At 44.9% G+C, this 24,872-nt stretch overlaps 1 protein-coding gene across 1 annotated transcript in view; it reads right to left on the bottom strand.

Moving 5' to 3' along the window:
• The window catches only part of LOC139165263 (zinc finger CCCH domain-containing protein 3-like), a 205,966-nt gene that overhangs the window by 17,111 nt on the left and 163,983 nt on the right, over nucleotides 1-24,872 (bottom strand). Inside the window, 1 exon segment of the mRNA XM_070748399.1 lies at nucleotides 23,254-23,385. Coding sequence (XP_070604500.1) covers nucleotides 23,254-23,385 — 132 coding nt within the window.

Genomic DNA, 24,872 nt, shown 5'->3' with positions numbered 1-24,872 from the left:
ATTTTCGCTACCACAACGCTGTCCCGTCCCCCGTCCCCCCCGGTTCCAGGTAGGAACCCAACATTGCTTCAGTGTGTCCCCAGCCTGAGCTGAATCCACGCACCGGAAAAGCCAAGGCAACTCGCGAACGGACGTCGTGGAAATGTCATAATAGTCCTCGTCTTACAACCCTTTGTAAAGCCGTGAGTCTTTTAACTCCAGCCTAAATAAGTTCTGACAGGGATGCATGGCACGATATGACTTCACGCGTAAGATTTAAGGGTTCTATAAGCTATTATTAATGGCGTAAATTGATTTTATATTGTTTTATTGTTTTAGTGTGTATGAGCTGCCTTGAGTTCTTCGGGAGTGGGTGGCATACAAATCTAAACAAACAAACCGAATCTGTTTAGTGACGATTCCACTGGGGGGGGGGGGACTTTCACTTCTGTTTTTTCACACTTACTGTACTTTTCAGAGTATAAGACACAACTTAGTTTTTGGGGAGGAAAACAGGGAAAAGAATCTGCTTAACAGATATTCATCTGGCTAGCGTCCTTAGTCTGGTCAGTTTCAGCACATTATTTTATCCCCTGGTTAGGGGCTTAAAAAAACCTTATTTGGAGAGAGTAACAATGAAAGAGCTTGCAAGCGGGTAAGAGCTGGGAATATTGTTAGCGCCTGGTTAGGGCTGGAAAGAAACAAACATGCAGACGGCATTGGCTGTTGATTGGTTTCCGGACATAATTCAAAGTGTTGGTTATGATCTATAAAGTCAAGCTATTCCCCAAAGCCCTGAAGACATTATTGATGGTGCCTTGCGCAACAGTACAAACTGTGAGAGGGAACTTGTAGTCCAACCATTTAAATAGGAGCCAGCCGTGTACAGCAGCTGCCAAAAAAGCCAACAAAGTTCTACGCTGCATTAACAGAGGGATAGAATAAGATAAAATACCACTTTATAAAGCCTTGGTAAGGCCACACTTGGAATACCGCATTCAGTTTTAGTCACCAGGGTGCAAAAAGGATGCCGAGACTCTAGAAAGAGTGCAGAGAAGAGCAACCAATAGGATCAGGGGACCGGAGGCTAAAACCTACGAAGAACGGTTGCAGGAACTGAGCATGGCTGGTTTAATGAAAAAAAGGACCAGGGGAGACATGAGAGCAGCCTTCCAAATATCTCTCTGGAGTTGAAGAGGGGGTTGATTTACTCTCCAAAGCAAGACAAATAGCAATGGATGAAAACTTATCAAGATGAGATCCAACCTAGGAATAAATGTCTCTGGAGACGTTTCTCATCCAGAGCTGAAGAAGCTTCTTGGATGAGAAGAGAAACATCTTCAGAGAAAAACCAGAAAGTCCAGATAGTTGCCTCTTAAAAAAAACAGAAAGGCATTATTGGTGCAACCTAGAAATAAGGAGAAATTTCATGACAATGAGAACAACTGAATATTATTTGAATGTCTTGCCTTCAGAAGTTTTGGAGAAGAGATTGGACATTTGCTAACCACTATCTGGTAGTTCAGCAGTTCAAATCTCACCACAAGCTCCAGGTTAACTCAGCCTTCCATCCTTCAGAGGGGGGTAAAATGGGGACCCAGATTTGGGGGCAAATATGCTGATTCTGTAAACTACTTAGAGAGAGCTGAAAAAGCACCATGAAGCGGTATATAAGTTTAAATGCTATTATCATTTTCCTTCCTTCCTTCCTATTCCAATCTCCTTTCTTCCTTCTTTCCTTTCCTTCCTCATTCCACTCTTCCTTCCTTCCTTCCATTCTTCCGAGATGGGTAAAATGAGGACCCAGACTGTTGGGGGCATCAGGATGATTCTGTCAACTGCTTAGAGAGGGATGTAAAAGCACCATGAAGCGGTATATAAGTCTAAATGCTATTGTTATTGTCCTTCCTTCCTTCCTCCTTCCTCCCTTCTCCTTCCTTTTCCTTCCTTCCTTCCTCCTTCCTTCTCCTTCCTTCTCCTTCCTTCTTTTTCTTTCCTTCTCCTTCCTTCCTTCCGTCCTTCCTTCCATCCATCCATCCATCCATCCACCCTTCCGAGATGGGTAAAATGAGGACCCAGATTGTTGGGGACAAGAGGCTGATGCTGTCAACCGCTTAGAGAGGGCTGAAGCAGTATATCAGTCTAAAGGCTATCGCTATTGCTTGACCGAGAGGGTTGGACTAGAAGACCTCTAGGGTCCCCTTTTCACTCTCTTTTGAGAGAGGGCCAGGGGGGAATTGGGATGTACTAAAAGCTCCAGGCTTCGAAGCTGAAACCATGACCAAATATGGAGGCTAAAAAAGAGAAGACGGGACGGTGGTCAAGAGCCCCTTCTTGGAAATGTGGGCAGGCGTGACATCCAAATGGCGGTGGGGCTAAATTTACCCGTATGGGGTCTGCTTTCAAACCCGAACCGGGGAGGTTTCTCCTTTGAAGTGCCTCCTCCTGCTTCTGGTTTATCCATCAGAGCTCGGGCATCTTTGCGAGCAGGAGGGAGGAGGAGGAGGAGGAGGAGGAGGGGGCTGTCCTCTGAGGTTACGGAACTAATCCATCAGGCGCGGCACTCGCACAAACAAACACCGGCCGGACCGAGGCTTGAGAAATACACAACAGCTGGGCAGAGCCAAAGCAAGCACATTCGGACAGCCTCAACGGTGTCCCACCTAACCTCTGTTTCGAGCAACCTCGAAGGCTGAGTGGCCAAACAGAGGGAGAGGCTTCCTGCCCCCATGCTGCGTCTCTGAGGGATGCTTAAAAGCATTTGTGGGAACCCTGGGCATGGGGGATATGCGCAGGCAGAAGTACAGTATTTTTTCTGAGTATAAAACGTGCCTTTTTCCTCCCTAAAAGAAGCTGATAATTTGGGTGTGTCTTATACTCTGAATGTAGCTTCCCCACCCCAGCCCTAACTAGATGCTAACGATCTTCCCAGCTCTTCCCTTGCAAGCTCTTTCATTGTTACTCTCTGCAAAGAATGTTTTCCAAGCCCTAATTCTTTGCAGGGTTTTTTCCATTGCTCTAACTTGCTCTGAGTAAGTTTCTTTCCAGCCCTAACCAGGTGCTAATATTCCCAGCTCTTACCGGCTTGCAAGCTCTTTCATTGTTACTCTCTGCTAAGAATGTTTTCCAAACCCTCTCTTTGAATTTTTTTTTCATTCTCTACTTGCTCTGAATGTTTCTTTCCAGCCCTATCCTCGTGATAACAATATTCCCAGTTCTTACCAGCTTGCAAGCTCTTTCATTGTTACTCTCTGTCATGAATGTTTTTCAAACCCTGTCTTTCTACTCACCCCCCCCCCCCCATTGCTTTACTTGCTCCAAATGTTTCTTTCCAGACTTAACCAGGTGCTAACAATGTTCCCAGGCTCTTTTATTGTTTCTCTTTGGGGAGAATGTTTTCTATGCCCTAAGCCTTTGCAGGGTTTTTCCCCGTTGGTCTAAGTTGCTCCAAATGTTTCTTTCTAGCCCTAACCAGGTGCTAACTTTGTTCCCAGCTCTTACTCGCTTGCAAGCTCTTCCATTGTTACTCTTGGTGAAGAAGAATGTTTTCCAAGCCCTAAGTCTTTGCAGGGTTTTTGCCATTGTTCTAATTGCTCCAAAAGTTTCTTTCCAGGTTCTAATGATGTTCCCAGCTCTTATTGGCTTGCAAGCTCTTTCATTGTTACTTTCTCAGAATAAAGTTTTTTTTAAAGCCCTAACCAGGGGATAAAATAAAATGAGGAATGAGGAATTCTGGGAGCTGAAGTCCACAAGTCTTAAAGTGGCCCAAAACACGGTAGGTGGGAGCTGTCACCTCTTAGTGGGCAGGACAGTTCAGTCTCTCTGACGTCAACGGACAGGCTGGTCTGGAGCTGGGAGTGGCAGAGAAAGCGTGCCAGGAGGGCTAAAAATACAGACGCCACCCCTGTGGCTGGGTATTTATACAGGGTGCCCACTGCCCACTGCCCCCTCCTTGCTAGAAACCGAAGACGCCGCCTTGGTCCCAGGTGACGAGGGCTTTTCTCTGCTTGAACCTGCTCGAATCTTTGGACTGCCTCCCTAAGGAGGAGAAGGAACGCTGGGACTCTCGACACAGGAAAATATGTAACCCTACCTGGGTAACAAGTGGACGGGGATCTGTTGACCACCAGCCTCTCTGCTGTGCCCCAAGGAAAACCAAACCGAGTGCCCGGCTAATTCTGGAGTTGAGCTCTGCCCTGCAGGGTTCTAGTGACGCCATAGCTTGGCTTGCCGAAGAACAGAAGGGGCCTTGGAGGTCTTCTACACCAGTGTTTCCCAACCTTGGCCACTTGAAGATATCTGGACTTCAACTCCCAGAATTCCCAGCCAGCATTCTCTGGCTGGGGAATTCTGGGAGTTGAAGTCCAAATATCTTCAAGTTGACAAGGTTGGGAAACACTGTTCTAGACCAACTCTTGCTCAAAAGCAGAAGACCCTGCTAAAGAGATGATTCCCTCAACACAGTCAAACTACCTACTAAGTCTACACTACTATTTCTACTAGTTTTTTCTCATCATTCCTATCATTTCCTCCCACTTAGGACTGTATGACTGTCACTTGTTGCTTGTATTCTTAAGATTTTTATTAATATAGACTGTTTCCTGATTGCTTATTTGAACCCTATGATAATCATTAAGTGTTGTCCCTCCTGATTCTTGACAAATGTCTCTTTTCTTTTATGTCCACAGAGAGCATCTGCACCAAAGACAAATTCCTTGTGTCCAATCACACTTGGCCAAGAAATAATTCTATTCTATGTATATTCCATTCTATTCTATTCTATGTATATTCCATTCTATTCTATTCATATTCCATTCCATTCTATTCTATTCCATTCTATGTATATTCCATTCTATTCTATATATATTGTATGTATATTCTATTCTATGTATATTCCATTCTATTCTATTCTATGTATATTCTATTCTATTCCATTCTATTCCATTCTATTCTATGTATATTCTATTCTATTCTATTCCATTCTATTCTATTCTAAGGTTTTCCAACCTTGTGAATTTTTTAAATTGTTTTAACTGTCTGGAAATTTCTCCCTTAATGGCAGGTTGCTTCTCTCCTGCATTGGTTGCCATCTACATTTTCACTTTCTAATAATAATAATACTAATACTAATAATAGTATTAACAACAATGGCAACGGAGCTGGAAGGGACCTTGGAGGTCTTCTAGTCCAACCTCCTGCTTAGGCAGAAAACCCTACACTACTTCAGACCGATGGTTATCCAACATCCCCATAAAACCTTACAGGGTTGGAGCATTCACAACTTCTGGTGGCAGGCTGTTCCACTGATTAATTGTTCTAATTGTCAGGAATTTTCTCCTTAGTTCTAAGTTGCTTCTCTCCTTGTTTAGTTTCCACCCATTGCTTCTTGTTCTACCCTCAGGTTCTTTGGAAAATAACCTGACTCCCTTTCCTTTGTGCCTTCTCTTGCCTTGCCTTCTGGTAATTTATAAAATAAGCTGACCCTCTGGCTTCTTTGGGTCAGCCCTCAAATATTGGAAGACTGCTTCTCAGCGTTCCAAATAACATCCGAGAAATAAATCAAGAGTCCAACCCTTGGCCTTCTTCCAAGCTCCAATTTATCGACAGAGCCGTGTTGGATACGAACTCTAGTCAACCCGATAGTAACTTTTCCTACAGTTTTCCACCCAGTTTAAGGTCATCCCTGGTCCCTACACTAACAAGTTCATCACATGGACCACTCCGGTGCTCTCAAAGTCCACGATCCTCCCCTCTACTTCCGGCTGGTGCTGAACAAAGGATGACCTTGAATCTTCTGGAAAGAATTTGTGGCTAGTATTTTTCCTTCTCATGCAACCACCCATCCCCAATTCCCACATTGCTATTCTACTTGTGGCAGGCCAAAGTCTCCAATTTAAAACGAGGCCTTTGGACTGTGATCACGTCACCCCCTACATGACAACGGTTCCTGGTTGGCCTCTTCTGTTGGGTTTAACTACTCTACTACATGCTTGCACTGTCTTGTAAACACATCTCTACGGTCAGGTCGCAATTAACTGACCAATGTGTCACCTTTTGATGACCAAAAGGGGCAGATACCCTGCAGGCTATATAAACCTCTGCAGAGTAGATGGTCCCCCCTTCCTTCTTTCTCTTCTACCTTCTTCTTCTGTGTGTGCTCCATTGTCCTCGGCTGAGGACACAGGTGTGAGATGAAATCCAAAGCCATCCTCACACATGGGACCATCCAGAAGTTATTAATATGGACTGGAATATAAACTTATCTGCCTGCAATCTATCAATTGCATGAATCAACAGGATTGTAAGTAAAGATTGTACTTTTCATCCTTATGAAGGAGTGGACATTCATGGCTAACAAATGGGATTCTGAACCATGTGTTATTTCTTGCCATGCTAACTCCGCTGCAAATTAAGCCAGCTGAACTCTGCTAATACAAATAATATTAATAATAATCAAAATACCCAACATCTTCCAGGCCCTTTCGAAGATGTCAATCAGGGCTGGGTGACCAGTGAAGAGGGAGGGGGTAGAGGTGGGGAGGGGAGGCTGCCCTGCCACGCCTAACAAGAGAGGCATCACCGCATGCCGGGTAGAACCACGCACCAACGCTAAGCATCCAAGCGGCCTCTTGGTCCGTGGCCAACAAAACACGGAGATTCGGTTACCGTCAGCCAAGCGCATGTCAGATGAGGTGAGGAGGAGGAGGAGGGGGGGCTTAGAGGTGTAAGGAGGCCACCTCATTCTTGGAGATATTTGATCCGGTTCACCTGTCGGGGAAGCTAATTTTACCCCTCTGGCCAGATCCCGACAGGGCCTTCTGCACTATAAAAAGGAAGAGCAAAGATCTCGAGGGGGCACTTGAGAAAACCCAGCAGGAAGTTCAGGGTGGGGAAGGGGGGAGGGGGGAGGGAGAGGGAGGGGGTGGCTCCAGGGCTGTTGGAGAAATACAGAACGACAAGAGCTGGAAAGGGACCCTGGAGGTCTTTCACTCTGGGGGTCCCCACCAACCTTGGCAACTTTGAAGACTTGTGGACTTCAACTCCCAGACTTCCTTCAACAAGCTGCCTGGAGAGCCCTGATCCTTCTGGCCTCTTCCAACTCTATCATTCATGGCTGGCTGAGGAACTTTGGGATTTGAAGTCCACAAGCCTTAAAGTGGCCAAGGGTGGAGAGCCCTGACTAAGATGACTCTTCTGGCCTCCTCCAACTCTATGATTCATGGCTGGCTGGAGAATTCTGGCAGTTGAAGTCCGCAAGTCTTTGAGTGGTGAAGCTTGGAGACCCCTGACTTAAGATGACCCTTCTGGCCTCTTCCAACTCTATGATTCATGCGGAATTCTGGGAGTTGAAGTCTACAAGTCTTAAAGTGGCCAAGATTGGAGACCCCTGACTTAGATGACCCTTCTGGCCTCTTCCAACTCTATGATTCATGAGGAATTCTGGGAGTTGAAGTCCACAAGTCTTAAAGTGGCCAAGGTTGGAGACCCCTGACTTAGATGACCCTTCCAGCCTCTTCCAACTCTATGGTTGATGGCTGGCTGGGGAATCCTGGGAGTTGAGGTCCACAAGTCTTAAAAGTGGCCAAGGGTGGAGGAGCCCTGTTCTAGTCCAACCCGCTGCTGAGCAGGAGTCCTGGCTCCCAGAGGTTACACGCCCTCCATCCCCAATCTAGAGAAAATTGTACAGCCATGAGTATCCGCAAGGGTATAAGGCAATGGACGGCGCAACTTGCCCGCAACCGGTGCCAGACCGATGGGCGCCGCAATCGTTTCCCTTCATTTTCTTGTATTTTTCCTTTGTGCGTGCGATATTTCGGCGATATTTCGCTTCTGCGCAAAAAGGGAGGAAAGTAGAGAAGGAGGAAGGAAGGGAGGGAGAGAGGGAGGGAGGGGAAAGGAAAGACAGAGGCAGAGAGGGAGGGAGGAAGGGGAAAGCAGGCAGGCGAGGAGTGGAGGAGAGGGGGAAAGGAAGGGGGGAAAGGAGGGAGGGAGGGGAGAGGGAGGGAAGGAAGGGAGGAAAGAAAGGAAGGAAGGAAGAAAGGAAGGAAAGAAGGGTGATAGAATATAACCTAGGGAAGGAAGGAAGGATGGAAGCAAGCAAGCAAGCAAGCAAAGGAGAAAGCAGACAGGAGAGGAGAAGAGAAGAGGGGAGGGGGGAAGGAGGAAGGGAAGGAGGGAAGGAGGGAGAAAGGAAAGACAGAGGGAGGGAGGGAAGGAAGGAAGGAAGGGAGGAAGGAAGGGAGGGAGGGAGGGAGGGAGGGAGGAAGGAAAGAAAGAAAGAAAGAAAGAAAGAAAGAGGGAAGGAAAGCGGGAGGGAGGGAGGGAAGGTAGGAAGGGATGGATATCATACCACCTCCTCCGTCTGCCGGTACTAATTTTTAAATGGGGCAAGCTGACTTTTTTTGCAATAGTGAGCCAGGAACAGAGAGAGAGAGAGAGAGAACTTAGATAGAACTAACGTCGGCCCACGGCCCAAGCGTCATCCCCCTTTGTCATGGGGCAGCTCGAGTGACACCAGAACCTCCGAAATGCCCCCCACCCCGGTGACATTTGAGGAGGGGGAGGGCTGACCGGCAAAGGCAGGGGTGTTCAACAGAGACAAGAGCCCGCTGACCCTCTCCAGCCGGTCTTTGCAGCTCGGGCCAGCGCTGCCCCCTGCTGCAGCCAAAGAGCAGGAAACGGTCTCCCCCCTGGCTCTCAAACCAGGGTTTTCTGCCAGGAGGGAAGCGGAAGTGTAGGAATTGACCAAGCCGAGACCGAGGGAGGGAGTCAAAGGCGTCGTGAGCCTGGCGTCCACCAGAGACCAAAAGCCAGCCCGCTTTTGAATTCCGCTGACTCTCACCCAATGCGCTTTCACCGTTTGGACTCTTCCAACAGAACATAAATCTTTCTTGGTGTCCTTTCTGCATCAACTCAGGAAGCTCAAACTGCCCCAGGAGCTGCTGTTCCAGTTGTACAGAGGAATCACTGAGTCTGTCATCTGCACCCCTAGAACTGTCTGGTTTGGTTCTGCAACCCAACAAGACCGACACAGACTTCAGAGGAGAATCAGAACTGCAGAAAAGACAATGGCTGCCCACCTGCCTTCCATTGAGGACCTGTAGACTGCACCAGTCAAAAAGAGAGCCATGAAAATATTGACTGACCCCTCACATCCTGGACATAAAAACTGTTTCAACTCCGCCCCTCAAAACGTCGCTACAAAGCACTGCACACAACTAGGCACAAGGACAGGTTTTTCCCAAACGCCATCACTCTGCTAAACAAATAATTCCCTCACCACTGTCAAACTGCACTGCTGAAAATTTTGGTTTTGCTGATCAGATTTAGGTTCGTTGATATAGAAGTGGCAAGTATATATACACTGCTCAAAAGGATAAAGGGAACACTTCAACAACCCAATATATAACTCCAAGTCGATCAGACTTCTGTGAAATCAAACTGTCCACTTAGGAAGCAACACTGATGGACAGTCAATTTCACCTGCTGTTGTGCACATTCAACTTTAAACAGAACAAAATATTCAACGAGAATATTTCATTCATTCACCTCCTTACTTCATTTCATTTCATTCATCTCCTTAATTCTAGGAGGTGTTTTTGAGTGTTCCCTTTAATTTTTTAAACAGTATGTTTACTAAGCCTGCACTAATATTACTAATAGTTTTTTCTCATCAAGCCTATCACCCATTTCCTCCCACTTATAGAAACATAGAAGACTAACGGCAGAAAAAGACCTCCTGGTCCATCTACTCTGCCCTTATACTATTTATTGTATACTATTTCATGCCCTTACACTATTTCTTAGGATGGATAGATGTTTATCCCAGGCATGTTTCAATTCAGTGACTGTGGATTTACCAACCACGTCTGCTGGAGGTTTGTTCCAAGCATCTACTACTCTTTCAGTCAAATAATATTTTCTCACGTTGCTTCTGATCTTTCCCCCAACTCACCTCAGATTGTGTCCCCTTGTTCTTGTGTTCACTTTCCTATTAAAAACACTTCCCTCCTGGACCTTATTTAACCCTTTATGACTGCATGACTGTAACTTGTTGCTTGTATTCTCAAGATTTTTATTAATATTGTTTCCTGATTGCTTATTTGACCCCTATGACAATCATTGTTGTCCCTCATGATTCTTGACAAATGTGTCCTTTCTTTTATGTCCACACAGAGCATCTGCACCAAAGATAAATTCCTTGTGTGTCCAATCACACTTGACTAATAAAAATAGAAACAAAGAAGATTGACGGTAGAAAAAGACCACCTGGGCCATCTAGTCTGCTCTTATACTATTTCCTGTATTTTGGGGAAAAGAGTAGAAGTAAGGTGAGAAAATATTATTTGACTGAAAGAGTAGTAGATGCTTGGAACAAACTTCCAGCAGACGTGATTGGTAAATCCACAGGAACTGAATTGAAACATGCCTGGGATAAACATAGATCCATCCTAAGATAAAATACAAGAAATAGTGTAAGGGCAGACTGGATGGACCAGGAGGTCTTTTTCTGCCGCCAATCTTCTATTTTTCTATGAATGAGGGAGGAAGGAAGGAAGAGAAAAAAGGAAGGAATGGGGAAAGAAGGAAGGAAGAGAAAGAAGGAAGGAAGAATCCACAGGAACTGAATTGAAACATGCCTGGGATAAACATAGATCCCTCCTAAGATAAAATACAGGAAATACTATAAGGGTAGACGAGATGGACCAGGAGGGCTTTTTCTGCCGTCAATCGTCTAAGTTTCTATGAATGAGGGAGGGAGGGAGGGAGGAAGGAAAGAGAAAGAAGGAAAGAAGGAAGAGAAGGAAGGAAGAGAAAGAAGGAAGGAAAGAAGGATGGAAGGAAGGAAAGAAAGAAGGAAGGAAAGAAAGAGAAGGAAGGATGGAAGAATCCACAGGAACTGAATTGAAACCTGCCTGGGATAAACAAAGATCCATCCTAAGATGAAATACAGGAAATACTGTAAAGGCAGACTAGATGGACCAGGAGGTCTTTTTCTGGCATCAATCTTCTCTGTTTCTATGTTTTATCTTAGGATGAAGATAAAGAATTCAATAAATAAAGAATTCAATTCAATACAATTCAATTCTATCTGCAAAAACCCTATCCCAGTGATGGGGAACCTTTTGTGGTTTGTGAGCCACAAGGGTGTGGGTGGGTGTGCCAGCATGCGTGCACTTGCTCACGCTCCTTCCCTCCCCCGCCATGCATGCACAGCCCCCCCCCCAAGCTGCCCCACGCATGCGCAGAGGACTCACTAAAACATGGAACATGAAAAAATGGCCAAACAGGCAAACGTAGCCCCAGAGTGCAAAAAACCAGCACAACACCAAAATGGACGTTCAGAACATGCCCTTCTGTTGGACTAGATGACCTCCAGGGTCCCCTCCACTCTCTTCTTCCAGTGTTGGGGCATTCACAACTTCTGGAGGCAGGTTCTGTTCCACTGATTAATTAACAAAATAAGACTTGGAAGGGACCTTGGAGGTCTTCTAGTCCAACCCCCTGCTTGGGCAGCAAACCCTACAGCACTTCAGACAGATGGTTACCCAACATCTGCTTAAAAACTTCCACTGCTGGGGCATTCTTAGTTTCCTAATACCTGCGGAACCACCTTCTGCCGCACGAATCCCAGCGGCCGATTAGGTCCCACAGAGTTGGCTTTCTCCGGGTCCCGTCGACGAAACAATGCCGTCTGGCGGGGGCCAGGGGAAGAGCCTTCTCTGTGGCGGCCCCGACCCTCTGGAACCAACTCCCCCCGGAGATCAGGACTGCCCCCACCCTCCTTGCCTTTCGCAAACTTCTTAAAATCCACCTCTGCCGTCAATCATGGGGGAATTGATTCCCCTGGACCATTCCTTTTTATGCATGGTATGTCTGGGATGTATGATTGTTTTTATATTAAGGGTTTTAAATTGTTTTAATAATTGGATTTGTACTATGCTTTATTGTTGTGAGCCGCTCCGAGTCTTTGGCGAGGAGCAGCATACAAATCTAATTAATAATAATAATAATAATAATAATAATAATAATAATAATAATTCACAACTTCTGGAGGCAACTTCTTTTCCACTGATCAACCGTTCTGACTGTCAGTAAATTTCTCCTTAGTTCTAAGTTGCTTCTGTCCTTGTTTAGTTTCCACCCATTGCTTCTTGTTCTACCTTCCGGTGCTTTGGAGAGTAGCTTGACTTCCTCTTCTTTGGGCAGCCCCTGAGATATTGGAAGACTCCTTATCATGCCTCCCCTGGTCCTTCTTTTCAATGAACTAGCCATGCGCAGTTCCTGCAACCGTTTTTCATATGTTTTAGCCTCCAGTCTCCAAATCATCTAGGTTGCTCTTCTCTGCACTCTTTCTGGAGTCTCCACATCTTTTTTATATTATGTATTTTATATTCTTTTTGCCTTATGCATTATAACCTCTCAATTATAACAATAGAGTTGCGAGTGACCTTGGTGGTCTTCTAGTCCAACCCCCTGCTTAGGCAGGAAACCATACACCACTCGAGGCAGATGGTTATCCAACATCTACGAGTCTACGGAAAGGGGCGGCATACAAATCTAATAAATAAAATAATAAATAAATAATGGAACTGGAAAAGGTGCAAAAAAGGGCAACAAGAATGGTCAAGGAAACGGAGCCCCTCCCTCATGAAACCAGGTTGCAACACCTTGGTCTCTTCCGCCTTGAAAGACGGAGTTTAAGGGATGAATTCATCAAAGTGTATAAAATCCTGCATGGGATAGAAAAGGTGGATAGAGAAAAATTCTTTTCTCTAGGACGAGGGGGCCCTCCCTAAAGCTCATAGGTAAGAAAGCGAGGATAAATCAAGGGAAATATCTCTTCCCCCAGAAGATCCTTGGTTGATGGGATTCCCTTTCAGAAGAGGTCGTGACAGCTGTCAGCCTGGAGAGCTTCAAGGCACGATTAGACAAATTCATGGATGCCGAGTGTATCATCCGTGGTTTTTGAAACGGATGTCCAAGTGCCGCCTCTAGGTTGCTTGAGGCAGGCAGGGTTCCCTTGGGTCCTATTTGTTGGGGGTCAAGGGAAAGGGAGAGTTTTGCCTTCTCTTTCTGGTCAAGATCCCCCTGGACAATTGGTGGGCCACTGTGGGCCACAGAATGCTGGACTCAATGGGTTTTGGCCCCATTCAGCAAGGCTCTTCTTATGTTCTTAAAAACTTGCAGTGTTGGAGCATTCACTATTTATGGTGGCAAGCTGTTCCACGGATTATTATTATTATTATTATTATTATTAATTAATTAATTAATTAATTCATTAGATTTGTATGCCACCCCTCTCCGTAGACTCGGGGCGGATTAATTGTTCTCACGGTTAGGAAATTCCTCCTTAGTTCTAAGTTGCTTCTCTCCTTGTTTAGTTTCCACCCATTGCTTCTTGTTCTACCCTGAAATACTGGAAGGCTGCTATCATGTCACTCCTTCAGGAAAGGGTCTGCCCAAGACAGCCCCCACCCCCTTCTCCATTGACACCGAACCCACCCATTCTTCCTGCCTTTGTCCTTTGCAAAGTTTTAAAAAAACATTGCAGACAGCTGGTCTGACACACCGAAGAGAGAAGAGGGAGGGAACGGGGGGGGGGGGAGGAACGAACGAGAAGAGATTTACTCCCGTTCTAAATTATTCACACGAAAAGGGACTGCGCATCTTTAACAAGCCATCGTTTTATGAACAAGGTTAACATTTTTACTTGATTCAGTAGAATATTATAAACTCTCCGGGGCCCATTTGAGGACTTTCTACGTTGTGCGAAAGGAACACACTCAGCAGTTTTGATATTATTTAGAGAATAAAATTAACCCTCCACGGCCCAGGCTGGGTATTTTCTCTCCCCCGTTAAATGTAGCGTGCTCAGCAATTCCATTCCCCCCTCCATATAGTGAGATATATATATATATATTTATATACATATATATATAATTACAGGCTGCTATCCATCATCTGTAGGAGAATGTTTTCCTGACACTCCAAAAGTGATGCCGTAAGCACGTTGGCTAATAGAATAAATATTCTAAATATCTCTTTTATATTTTCATTTAAATTGGAATATTTTAAAAATAATTGCAGGCGGGCCAGCGCCCGGGCTGCGCAAGAGCAACCCAATTACGTCCGCTTCCATTTAGGACGTCAGGTTTCTCGCCGCAAAATGGGCCTCCTCGTTGGTGGCTCGGCTGCAAAAGGTGGTTAGTTAGCAAAGGGTAATTCGCCGGCAGGTCCCGGTGCCAGGCCTTGCCCCTTAAGAGCGGCCCTTATTCTGCAACTCGGTCAGTTATCTCTTCGGCTGACGGGGGATGAGTCTCTCCTGAAATCACAGGTATTTTGGCCGCTCCCTAGAACTGCGATGGAGGAAAAACTACAGGTAGATGTGCCTCCACTACAAAGCCTGGCCCTTCTCAAAGTGTTGCTGAATTTACTGGGATTGGGAGAAAGATAATATTAATAATAATAATAATAATAATAATAATAATAATAATAATAATAATAATATGGACAGTTGGCGGAACAAAGCATTGCATGGACAGTTCTTGGAGAAGATTGAAGGCAAAGTGGATAAAGAAAAGACCTGGTCATGGCTTACAAGTGGGACACTCAAAAAGGAGACAGAAGGACTAATACTGGCGGCACAAGAACAGGCCATTAGAACAAATGCTGTCAAAGCCAGAATTGAAAAATCAACAGACGATCCAAAGTGCAGACTCTGTAAAGAAACAGATGAAACAATTGATCACATACTCAGCTGCTGCAAAAAGATCGCACAGACTGACTACAAGCATAGACACGATGCTGTGGCACAGATGATCCACTGGAACTTGTGCCGGAACTACCATTCACCAGTGGCAAAGAACTGGTGGGATCATAAGTCCGAAAAAGTGGTCGAAAATGAGCAAGCAAAACTACTGTGGGACTTCCGACTTCAGACTGACCGAATTCTGAAGCATAACACACCAGACATTGTGATCGTGGAGAAAAAGAAAGCATGGATCATCGACATCGCAATCCCAGGAGACAGCAGAATTGAGGAGAAGCAGCTAGAGAAATTAGTGAAATACGAAGATCTGAAAATCGAGCTGCAATGACTCTGGCATAAGCCCGTGAAAGTGGTCCCAGTGGTACTTGGCACGCTGGGCCCAGCACCAAAGGATCTCAGCGGACATTTGAAAACCATTGGAATTGACAAAATCTCCATCTGTCAATTGCAAAAGGCTGCTTTACTGGGATCAGCATACATAATTCGCCGCTACATCACGCAGTCCTAGGTGCTTGGGAAGCGCCCAACTGGTGATGAAATATGAAATCCAGCATAGTGATCTTGTTTGCTGTGTTGTATTGACATAATAATAGTAATAATAATAACAACAACAACAACAACCAACAACAGTAACAACAACAGCAACAACAACAACAGCCGTCCTGGGTCCTTTGGGATTCGGCAGCATAGAAGTCAAATAAATACTAATAATTTTAAAAAATAACAACAACAACAACAACAACACCTCACATCGACATGTTCCTGTTCATCTTCACCCAACTACGGGGTCCTTGGTGCTCTCTGAACTTGTAGACATTTCCATGATCCAACTAGGAGTAAACCCCACTCCTTCTATCGCTGATAACGTTACCTACTTGGGTGATGAAACGTCTTCAAGAGAAACAATGAAACTCAGGAGGTCCAAGGACCCCGCAGTTGTTGTCCTCCTCGTCCCCTTCCCTACCGCCAATAATGTTTCCTAGTTTCCTAATGTTCCCCCCTCCTCCTCCTCCTCCTTCTCTTCCTCCTCCTCTGAGAGCTGCCACAGTCCAGCCCTGAGTAACACATATTCTCTTCTATGGCTACCACCCAACTACCTCTGCTGGTAGCTGTTGGGCTATCGGTCCACTTCGCTTGCTCCTTTTATCTGTTGACATTTAACAATAGCAATGATAACAACAGAGTTGGAAGGGACCATGGAGGTCTTCTAGTCCAACCTCCTGCTTGGGCAGAAAACCCTACACTACTTCAGACAGAGGGTTATCCAACATCTTCTTTAAAAACTTCCAGTGTTGGAGCATTCACAACTTCTGGTGGCAACTTCTGTTCCACTGGTTAATTGTTCTGACTGTCAGGAATTTTCTCCTTAGTTCTAAGTTGCTTCTCTCCTTCTTTAGTTTTCACCCGTTGCTTCTTGCTCTACCCTCAGGTGCTTTGGAGAATAGCTTGACTCCTTCTTCTTTGGGGCAACCCCTGAGACACTGGAACACTGCTATCATGTCTCCTCTGGTCTTTCTTTCCATTAAACTAGCCCTGCCCAGTTCCTGGAACAATTTTTCATATATTTTAGCCTCCAGTCCCCTCATCATCTTTGTTGCTCTTCTCTGTACCATTTCTAGAGTCTCACATTTTTCAAATATTATGTATTTTATATTATTTTTGCCTTATGCATTATAGCCTCTCAATTATAATAACAACAGAGTTGGAAGGGACCTTGGAGGTCTTCTAGTCCAACCCCTTGCTTAGGCAGGAGACCCTACACTACTTCAGACAGATGGTCATCCAACATCTTCTTTAAAAAATTCCAGTTTTGGAGAATTCACAACTTCTGGAGGCAAGCTGTTCCACTGGTTAATTGTTCTGACTGTTATGAAATTCCTCCTCAGTTCTCAGTTGCTCCTCTCCTTGTTTAGTTTCCACCCATTGCTTCTCGTTCTACCCTCAGGTGCTTTGGAGAATAGGTTGATTTCTCATCCCCAAGATCGTCGCAGCCTCTTCCAACATATTTTGTTTTCTTTACCTTGAGGGTCACCCCTGAGCCACGGCTGGCACGCAGCCACCATAAGATTTTCTCCTTCCTCAATATCGGAAGGTTTCCACCCCACCCACCCCCCGCTTCTAATTTTTCACGTCTTCCTGAAGACGACGGGATGGTGGAATTGGCCCACTCGACTCTGCTTTTAAATTAACTTAGCAAACGGGGCCCTTCTGGAGCATTAAACTACTACGTCAATGCCAAATGCTCTCGGAGGAGGTTGTTGCAAGGACTCTGGAGGGGTCCCTGGATTTCTCTGAGCAATTTCAGCCTCTTGGATGGAGGAAACGGAGCCTTCCTGGGTGCAGGTGAGCCTGGTGGAGGGGTGTGTGTGTGTTTCCACACATTTCTCCTCTTCAGAACTGGGAACTGAGACTGGTCCGATTTAGGGATGGCAATAATAATAATAATAATAATAATAATAATAATAATAATAATAATAAAAAATAATAATAACAACAACAGACTCAACAGACGATCCAAAGTGCAGACTCTGTAAAGAAACAGATGAAACAATTGATCACATACTCAGCTGCTGCAAAAAGATCGCACAGACTGACTACAAGCATAGACATGATGCTGTGGCACAGATGATCCACTGGAACTTGTGCCGGAACTACCATTTACCAGTGGCAAAGAACTGGTGGGATCATAAGCCCAAAAAAGTGGTCGAAAATGAGCAAGCAAAACTACTGTGGTACTTCCGACTTCAGACTGACCGAATTCTGAAGCATAACACACCAGACATTGTGATCGTGGAGAAAAAGAAAGTATGGATCATCGACATCGCAATCCCAGGAGACAGCAGAATTGAGGAGAAGCAGCTAGAGAAATGAGTGAAATACGAAGATCTAAAAATCCAGCTGCAACGACTCTGGCATAAGCCCGTGAACGTGGTCCCAGTGGTACTTGGCACGCTGGGCGCAGGGCCAAAGGATCTCAGCGGACATTTGAAAACCACAAAAATTGACACAATCTCCATCTGTCAATTGCAAAAGGCCGCTTGACTGGGATCGGCAAACATAATTCACCGCTACATCACGCAGTCCTAGGTGCTTGGGAAGCGCCCGACTGGTGATGAAATACGAAATCCAGCATAGTGATCTCGTTTACTGTGTTGTATAATAATAATAATAATAATAATAATAATAATAATAATAATAATAATAATAATAATAATAATAATAATATAATATTAGATTTGTATGCCACCCCTCTCCAAAGACTCGGGGCGGCTCACAGAGGATCAATCAAAGCATGAAGATCAATCAAAGGAGAATAGAAGAACTTTGGCCTCCACTTTGGTAGCATGTGGATGTCTGGACTACAACTCCCATAATTCCCCACCCAAATTTTTTTCACCCTGGATTTCCACTGCAGAAATTTCAAACTACAGGAACCCATTTGCACCACTCGGGTGACCCTGAGGATGCTATTCTCCAAATCACCTGAGGGTAGAACAAGAAGCAATGGGTGAAAACTAATCAAGGAGAGAAGCAACTTAGAACTAAGGAGAAATTTCCTGACAGTGAGAACAATTAACCATTGGAACAGCTTGCCACCAGAAGTTGTGAATGCTCCAATACTGGAAGTTTTTAAGAAGATGTTGGATAACCATTTGTCTGGTGTTGTAGGGTTTCCTGGCTAGGCAGGGGGGTAGACTAGAAGACCTCCAAGGTCCCTTCCAACTCAGTTGTTATTGTTATAATTGAGAGGTTATAATGCATAAGGCAAAAATAATAAAAAATGCATAATAAAAAAAAGATGTTGAGACTCTGGAAAGAGTGCAGAGAAGAGCAACAAAGAGGTTAAGAGGACTGGAGGCTAAAACATATGAAAAACGGTTGCAGGAACTGGGCATGGCTGGTTTAATGGAAAGAAGGACCAGGAAGTCATGATAGCAGCCTTCCAATATGTCAGGGGTGGCCACAAAGAAGAGGGAGTCTAGCTATTCTCCAAAGCACTTGAGTGTAGAACAAGAAGCAATGGGTGGAAACTAAATAAGGAGAGAAGCAACTTAGAACTAAGGAGAAATTTCCTGACACTTAGAACAATTAATCAGTGGAACAGAAGTTGTTTCCGGAAAGTGTGAATGCTCCAACACTGGAGGTTTTTAAGAAGATGTTGGATAACCATTTGTAGGGTTTCCTGCCTAAGCAGGGGGTTGGAATAGAAGACCTCCAAGGTCCCTTCCAACTCTGTTGTTCTATTAGTTCATCAGTAGGACAGCTCACCTCCAGCCGTTGTGAATTCTCCATCCCTGGAAGCTTTGGAGATAAGACTGTGCCGCCATTTGTCTGGAATGGTTTGAAAGGGTTGGACTAGAAGACCTCTAGTTGAACCCTTTCAGCTATGTCATAGAAACACAGAAGACTGACGGCAGAAAAAGACCTCCTGGTCCATCTAGTCTGCCCTTCTACTATTTCCTGTGTTTTATCTTAGGATGGATCTATGTTTATCCCAGGCATGTTTAAATTCAGTTACTGTGCATTTACCAACCACATCTGCTGGAAGTTTGTTCCAAGCATCTACTACTCTTTCAGTAAAATAATATTTTCTCATGTTGCTTTTGATCTTTACCCCCAACTAACTTCAGATTGTGCCCCCTTGTTCTTGTGTTCACTTTCCTATTAAAAACACTTCCCTCCTGAACCTTATTTAACCCGTTAACATATTTATGAGCCGGGGTGGCGCAGCAGGTAGAGTGCTGTACTGCAGGCCACTGAAGCTGACTTGTAGATCTGAAGGTCAGCGGTTCAAATCTCATCACCGGCTCAAGGTTGACTCAGCCTTCCATCCTTCTGAGGTGGGTAAAATGTGGGGGCAATAGCCTAGCTCTGTTTAAAAAGTGCTATTGCTAACATGTTGTAAGCCGCCCTGAGTCTAAGGAGAAAGGAGGCATAAAAAAAAAAAATCAAATAAATAAATAAATAAATTTAAATGCTTCGATCATGTCCCCCCTTTTCCTTCTGTCCTCCAGACTATGCAGATTGAGTTCATTAAGTCTTTCCTGATACGTTTTACGCTGAAGACCTTCCACCATTCTTGTAGCCCATCTTTGGACCCGTTCAATTTCATCCATATCTTTTTGTGGGTGAGGTCTCCAGAACTGGACACAGTATTATTCCAAATTTGATCTCACCAGCGCTCTATACAGCGGGATCACAATCTCCCTCTTCCTGCTTGTTATACCTCTAGCTGTTATACCTCAATTCTGTTAATTATGGCCTCTTTAATCGCCGCTGGACTCAGAACTATTGAGATGTCCGGATAAAGGTCAGCTATGGCCGTGCCCAGCGCTTGGCTGGACAGTGAACCCAGAGCAATGGATTGCATGGCCTGCTCAAAGTAGGACAGGATCTAATCACCTCTGCAACGTCCCACTCAATAGCCCACCCGGCTCCTCTCTGCACGCAAAATAAACTCCTGTTTTATGGGCAGTGGAAGGAGGCCGGAAGACCGTGTCCTGCCCAGAGGCGCCTGCGATAGGACTAAAAGCTCAGCACTTCAATCCGGGGCATTTTAAGTTGACGGACTCCCCTGCCTGCCATCAGGAAAGGCTGCAGCAGGACTTAACTTTTGATTTGAGCCTTTTATTTATTTATAATGGCTTTAGTCTGCTTTTCATTAAAAGTAATCCCAAACTAGGTCCAATTAAGCAGGCTCGGGCCATAAAGAGAGATGCTTGGAAGGATGGTGATGACGATGGCAGCGGCAATATGGCCAGGAATGGTTGGACAAATGGGCCATCGGGCGGGGGGCGCAGGAAAGCAGCGGGATGGGGCACTGGAATGACAGAATAGTAGAGTTGGAAGGGACCTTGGAGGTCTTCTAGTCCAACCCCCTGCTTGAGACGGAGACCCTATACCAGTGATGGCAAACCTATGGCACAGGTGGCACTCAGAGCCATATGTGCTGGCACACAAGACTCGGGGCTGCTCACAACAACAACAATAGAATACATAGAATACAAATCCAATAGAGTTAAAAAGCGAGATTTAAAACCCATAGATATTAAAAGCAATCATACTGCACAATCACACCATTCTCATATATTACAGGCAGGAAAAAAGGTGGGGGGGGGAAGAGATAGTTATTCCCCCCATGCCTGGCGACATAGCTAGGTCTTCAACATCTTGCGGAAGGTGGGAAGGGTAGGGGCAATTCGAATCTCCGGGGGGAGTTGATTCCAGAGGGCCGGGGCCGCCACAGAGAAGGCTCTTCCCCTGGGTCCCGCCAGACGGCATTGTTTAGTTGACGGGACCCAGAGAAGGCCAACTCTGTGGGACCTGATTGGCCGCTGGGATTCGTGCGGCAGAAGGCGGTTCTGGAGGTATTCTGGTCCGATGCCATGTAGGGCTTTATAGGCCATGATCAACACTTTGAATTGTGACCGGAAACTGATCGGCAACCAGTGCAGGCCGCAGAGTGTTGGCGAAACATGGGCAGATCTTGGAAGCCCCACAATAGCTCTCGCGGCCGCATTCTGCACGATCTGAAGTTTCCGAACCCTTTTCAAAGGAAGCCCCAGGTATGGCTCACATAGAGGCTCTGGGAGGGCGTTTTTGGCTTCCAGAGAGCCCCCAGGGGGATGGGAGATGGGGGAAGCCTTTGGAGCGGGGGGAGGGTAAAAAAGAGCCTACTGGGCCCAGCAGAAGTTGGGAAATAGGCAGTTTCCAGCCTCCAGAGGGCTCCCAGGGGGTTGGGGGATGCAGTTTTGGCCCTCTATGGGCATTGAAATATGGGTGTGGGCACTTGTGCTTTTGCAATAGTATGCCCACACTCTTTTGGCACCCGAGGAGAAAAAGGTTCACTGCCATCACTGCCTTATACGATCTGAAGGTAAGTGGCTGTCCAGTCTTCTTGAAAAACTCCGGGGATGGAGCCCCTACAACTTCTGGAGGGAAGTTGTCACACTGATAAATAGAATAATGGACTTGAAACAGAGGGATAGAATCAGGATCACTTGAAGGGTTAATACCACTTTATAAAGCCTTGGTAAGGCCACACTTGGAATCCTGCATCCAGTTTTGGTCACCACGATGCAAAAAGAATATTGAGACTCTGGAAAGAGTGCGGAGAATAGCAACAAAGAGGATTAGGGGACTGGAGGCTAAAACATAGGAAGAACAGTTGCAGGAACTGGGCATGGCTAGTTGAATGAAAAGAAGGACCAGGGGGGACATGAGAGCAGCCTTCCAAATATCTCAGGGGTTGCCACGAAGAAGAAAGAGTCAAGCTATTCTCCAAAGCCCTCGAGGGTAGAACAAGAAGCAATGGGTGGAAACTAAACAAGGAGAGAAGCAACTTAGAGTTAAGGAAAAAATTCCTGACAGTTAGAACTATTAATCAGTGGAACAGAAATTGCCTCCAGAAGTTATGAATGCCCCAACACTGGAAGTTTTAAAGATGTTGGATAACCATTTGTCTGAAGTGGTGTAGGGTTTCCTGTCTGGGCAGGGGATTGGACTAGAAGACCTCCAAGGTACCTCCCAACTCAGTTGTTATTATATTATTATATTATAATATTCCCAACACAATTCCAAAATTCCAAGAGCTGGATACGATGATGCCAACGGGTCCTTCAGCCTCTTCTAAGGTATAAATCTGAGACCCTCAAACTTTTGGACATATTTATTTATTTATTCTTAGAGTTGAAAGGGACCATGAAGGCCATCGAGTTCAAGCAGGAACCCTATAGTACACCAGTCAAGTGGCAGTTCAATCTTCTCTTAAAAATGTCCAGAGTGTTGGAGTTCACAACGTCCGCTGGTAGGTATTTCATCACCCTCAAACTCTAATATTATTGCTATTGTTATTGAAAGAGACCTTAGGGGTCTTGCAGTCCAACCCCCAATACAACGATGGACAGCCATCGATCTCAAAAGGTAGAGGGCCTCCTGCTCGGGCAGTGTGTATACATCTGTGTGTCAGACTAGATGACCTCCAAGGTCCCTTCTAACTCAGTTATTCTGTCATTGCAACCAGACAAGACAAAAGGAAGGAGACAAAAGCATCCCTCCCAGCCAAACGCACGGCCTTTCTTGAATGCAAAGAATGTGCCGTTGTCAGCATGTTGGCTTTGTTTAGTGTGCAAGCGTGCGCTAGAGACCCCTCTGGTGTGCGATGGGCCTTTCCTCATCCTGGAGACTGACAAATTCTTACCTATCTCAATTCTGTCTATTTTATTTTAAGAAAGGAAATGTTTTTTCCCCCAGGCAAATATCCACAGAATAGAACGACAGGGTTATTAAATGGGGACGACCACAGATGTACGAGACATCGGAATTTCCACTACTGAGCAAGCTGTTTGTTAAGCGAGTGGCCTCCGGTTTTACGACCGTTTATGTCATTAAGCAAGTCACAATTGTGGATTTCAACCTTCCAAAATCATGGACTTCAACCTCCCAGAACTGTGGACTTCAACATCCTGAGAGCGAGCTGGACCCATGGCCCCCGTACTCACCTTCTCTCCCAAGGGACAGTAGCCCTTCAGGAAGTCCGAGCAGACCTCTGCTTTCCTGGACACATAGACATGGCTGTACGGACAGTCGCTGTTGCTGCAGATTCCCTTCAGGAAGTAGGAACAGACGGGCATCTGACAGCCGGAAGCAAAGAGAGAAGAAAAGGTTTGAGTGGGGGCCTTCTGCAAGTCAGAAAAACAAACAAACAAACCCACCCCTTCCACTCTGTGGGAACGTGACAGTACCAATCTCTACTACACTGGTGAGGTCATATTTGCAATTCTGCCAGTAGAGCAACGAAGGAGTTGGAAGGGACCTTGTAGGTCATCTAGTCCAACCCAACGTCATAATGTCAACGTCAGTCCAACATCATAAATATGAACCAGTTGTCGAGCATCTAAATTTTGATCACAGGGCCACAGGGGTATGGCAACAGTAATTAAATGTGAAAAACAGTCATATGTCCCTTTTTCCATTCCTTCGTTAAAATCTTTATTAAATATATACATACCGGTAAAAGAAAAGAAAAAACCAGACAAACATACAATCAAACGTAAAAATGCATTAAAAAATCTATATATACACATTTACATTTACATCTATAACTGTGCATCCATTGTTGACTTATTTTTAAAATAAAATTTATTGGCTTTTAAAAAACATTTTCTTTAAAAACAATGACATAATTATACTTTCAGCAATTCTGCATTGGTTCATAACAAAGAAAGAAAAGTAAACAGTCACATACCGTATTTTTTGGAGTATAAGACACACTTTTTCCTCCCTAAAACAGGCTGAAATTCCAGGTGCGTCTTCTACTCAGAAAGTAGCTTTTTTTCTGAAGCTTTTTCCCCAGCCCTAACTAGATGCTAACAAACCTTGCAGGTTCTTTCATTGTTACTTTCTGCAAAGAATGTTTTTCAAGCCCTAAGTCTTTGCAGGGATTTTTCCATTGCTCTAACTTGCTCCAAATAAGTTTCTTTCCAGCCCTAACCAGGTGTTAGCAAGGTTCCCACCTCTTACTGTTCTGCCTGGGTTCCCCCAGACGTCAACACCAACTAAAAAGAGTAGCCAGAATCACAACACTTACTGGCTTGCAAGCTCTTTCATTGTTTCTCTCTCTGAATAAAGTTTTTTTTAAGCCCTAACCAGGGGATAAAATAATGTGCTGGCTAAGAACGCTAGCCAGATGAATACCTGATAACCAGATTCTTTTCCCTGTTTTCCTCCCCAAAAACTAAGGTGTGTCTTATACTCCGGTGCGTCTTATATTTCAAAAAACACAGTATCGGTATTTCATCCCAATATTTCCATTCAATAATTATTTCTTTTAACTCGATAATCAATATAGTTATACACTGCTCAAAAAAAAATAAAGGGAACCCTCAAAGAACCCATCCTAGATCTGAATGAATGAAATATTGAATGTGCACAACAGCAGGCGGAATTGATTGTCAATCAGTGTTGCTTCCTAAATGGACAGTTTGATTTCACAGAAGTTTGATTGACATGGAGATATGTTGTGCTGTTTAAGTGTTCCCTTTGTTTTTTGAGCAGTGTGTATTCCTGTTTACATCTGCATAATTTTTATATCTTTTTATTTACACGTTTACTATTTACG

This window comes from Erythrolamprus reginae, chromosome 3 (assembly GCF_031021105.1).
Source record: "Erythrolamprus reginae isolate rEryReg1 chromosome 3, rEryReg1.hap1, whole genome shotgun sequence".
NCBI classification, from domain to species: Eukaryota; Metazoa; Chordata; class Lepidosauria; order Squamata; family Dipsadidae; genus Erythrolamprus; species Erythrolamprus reginae.
Note: the sequence above shows the minus strand (reverse complement) of the source record. Positions and strands in the feature narration are given on the sequence as shown.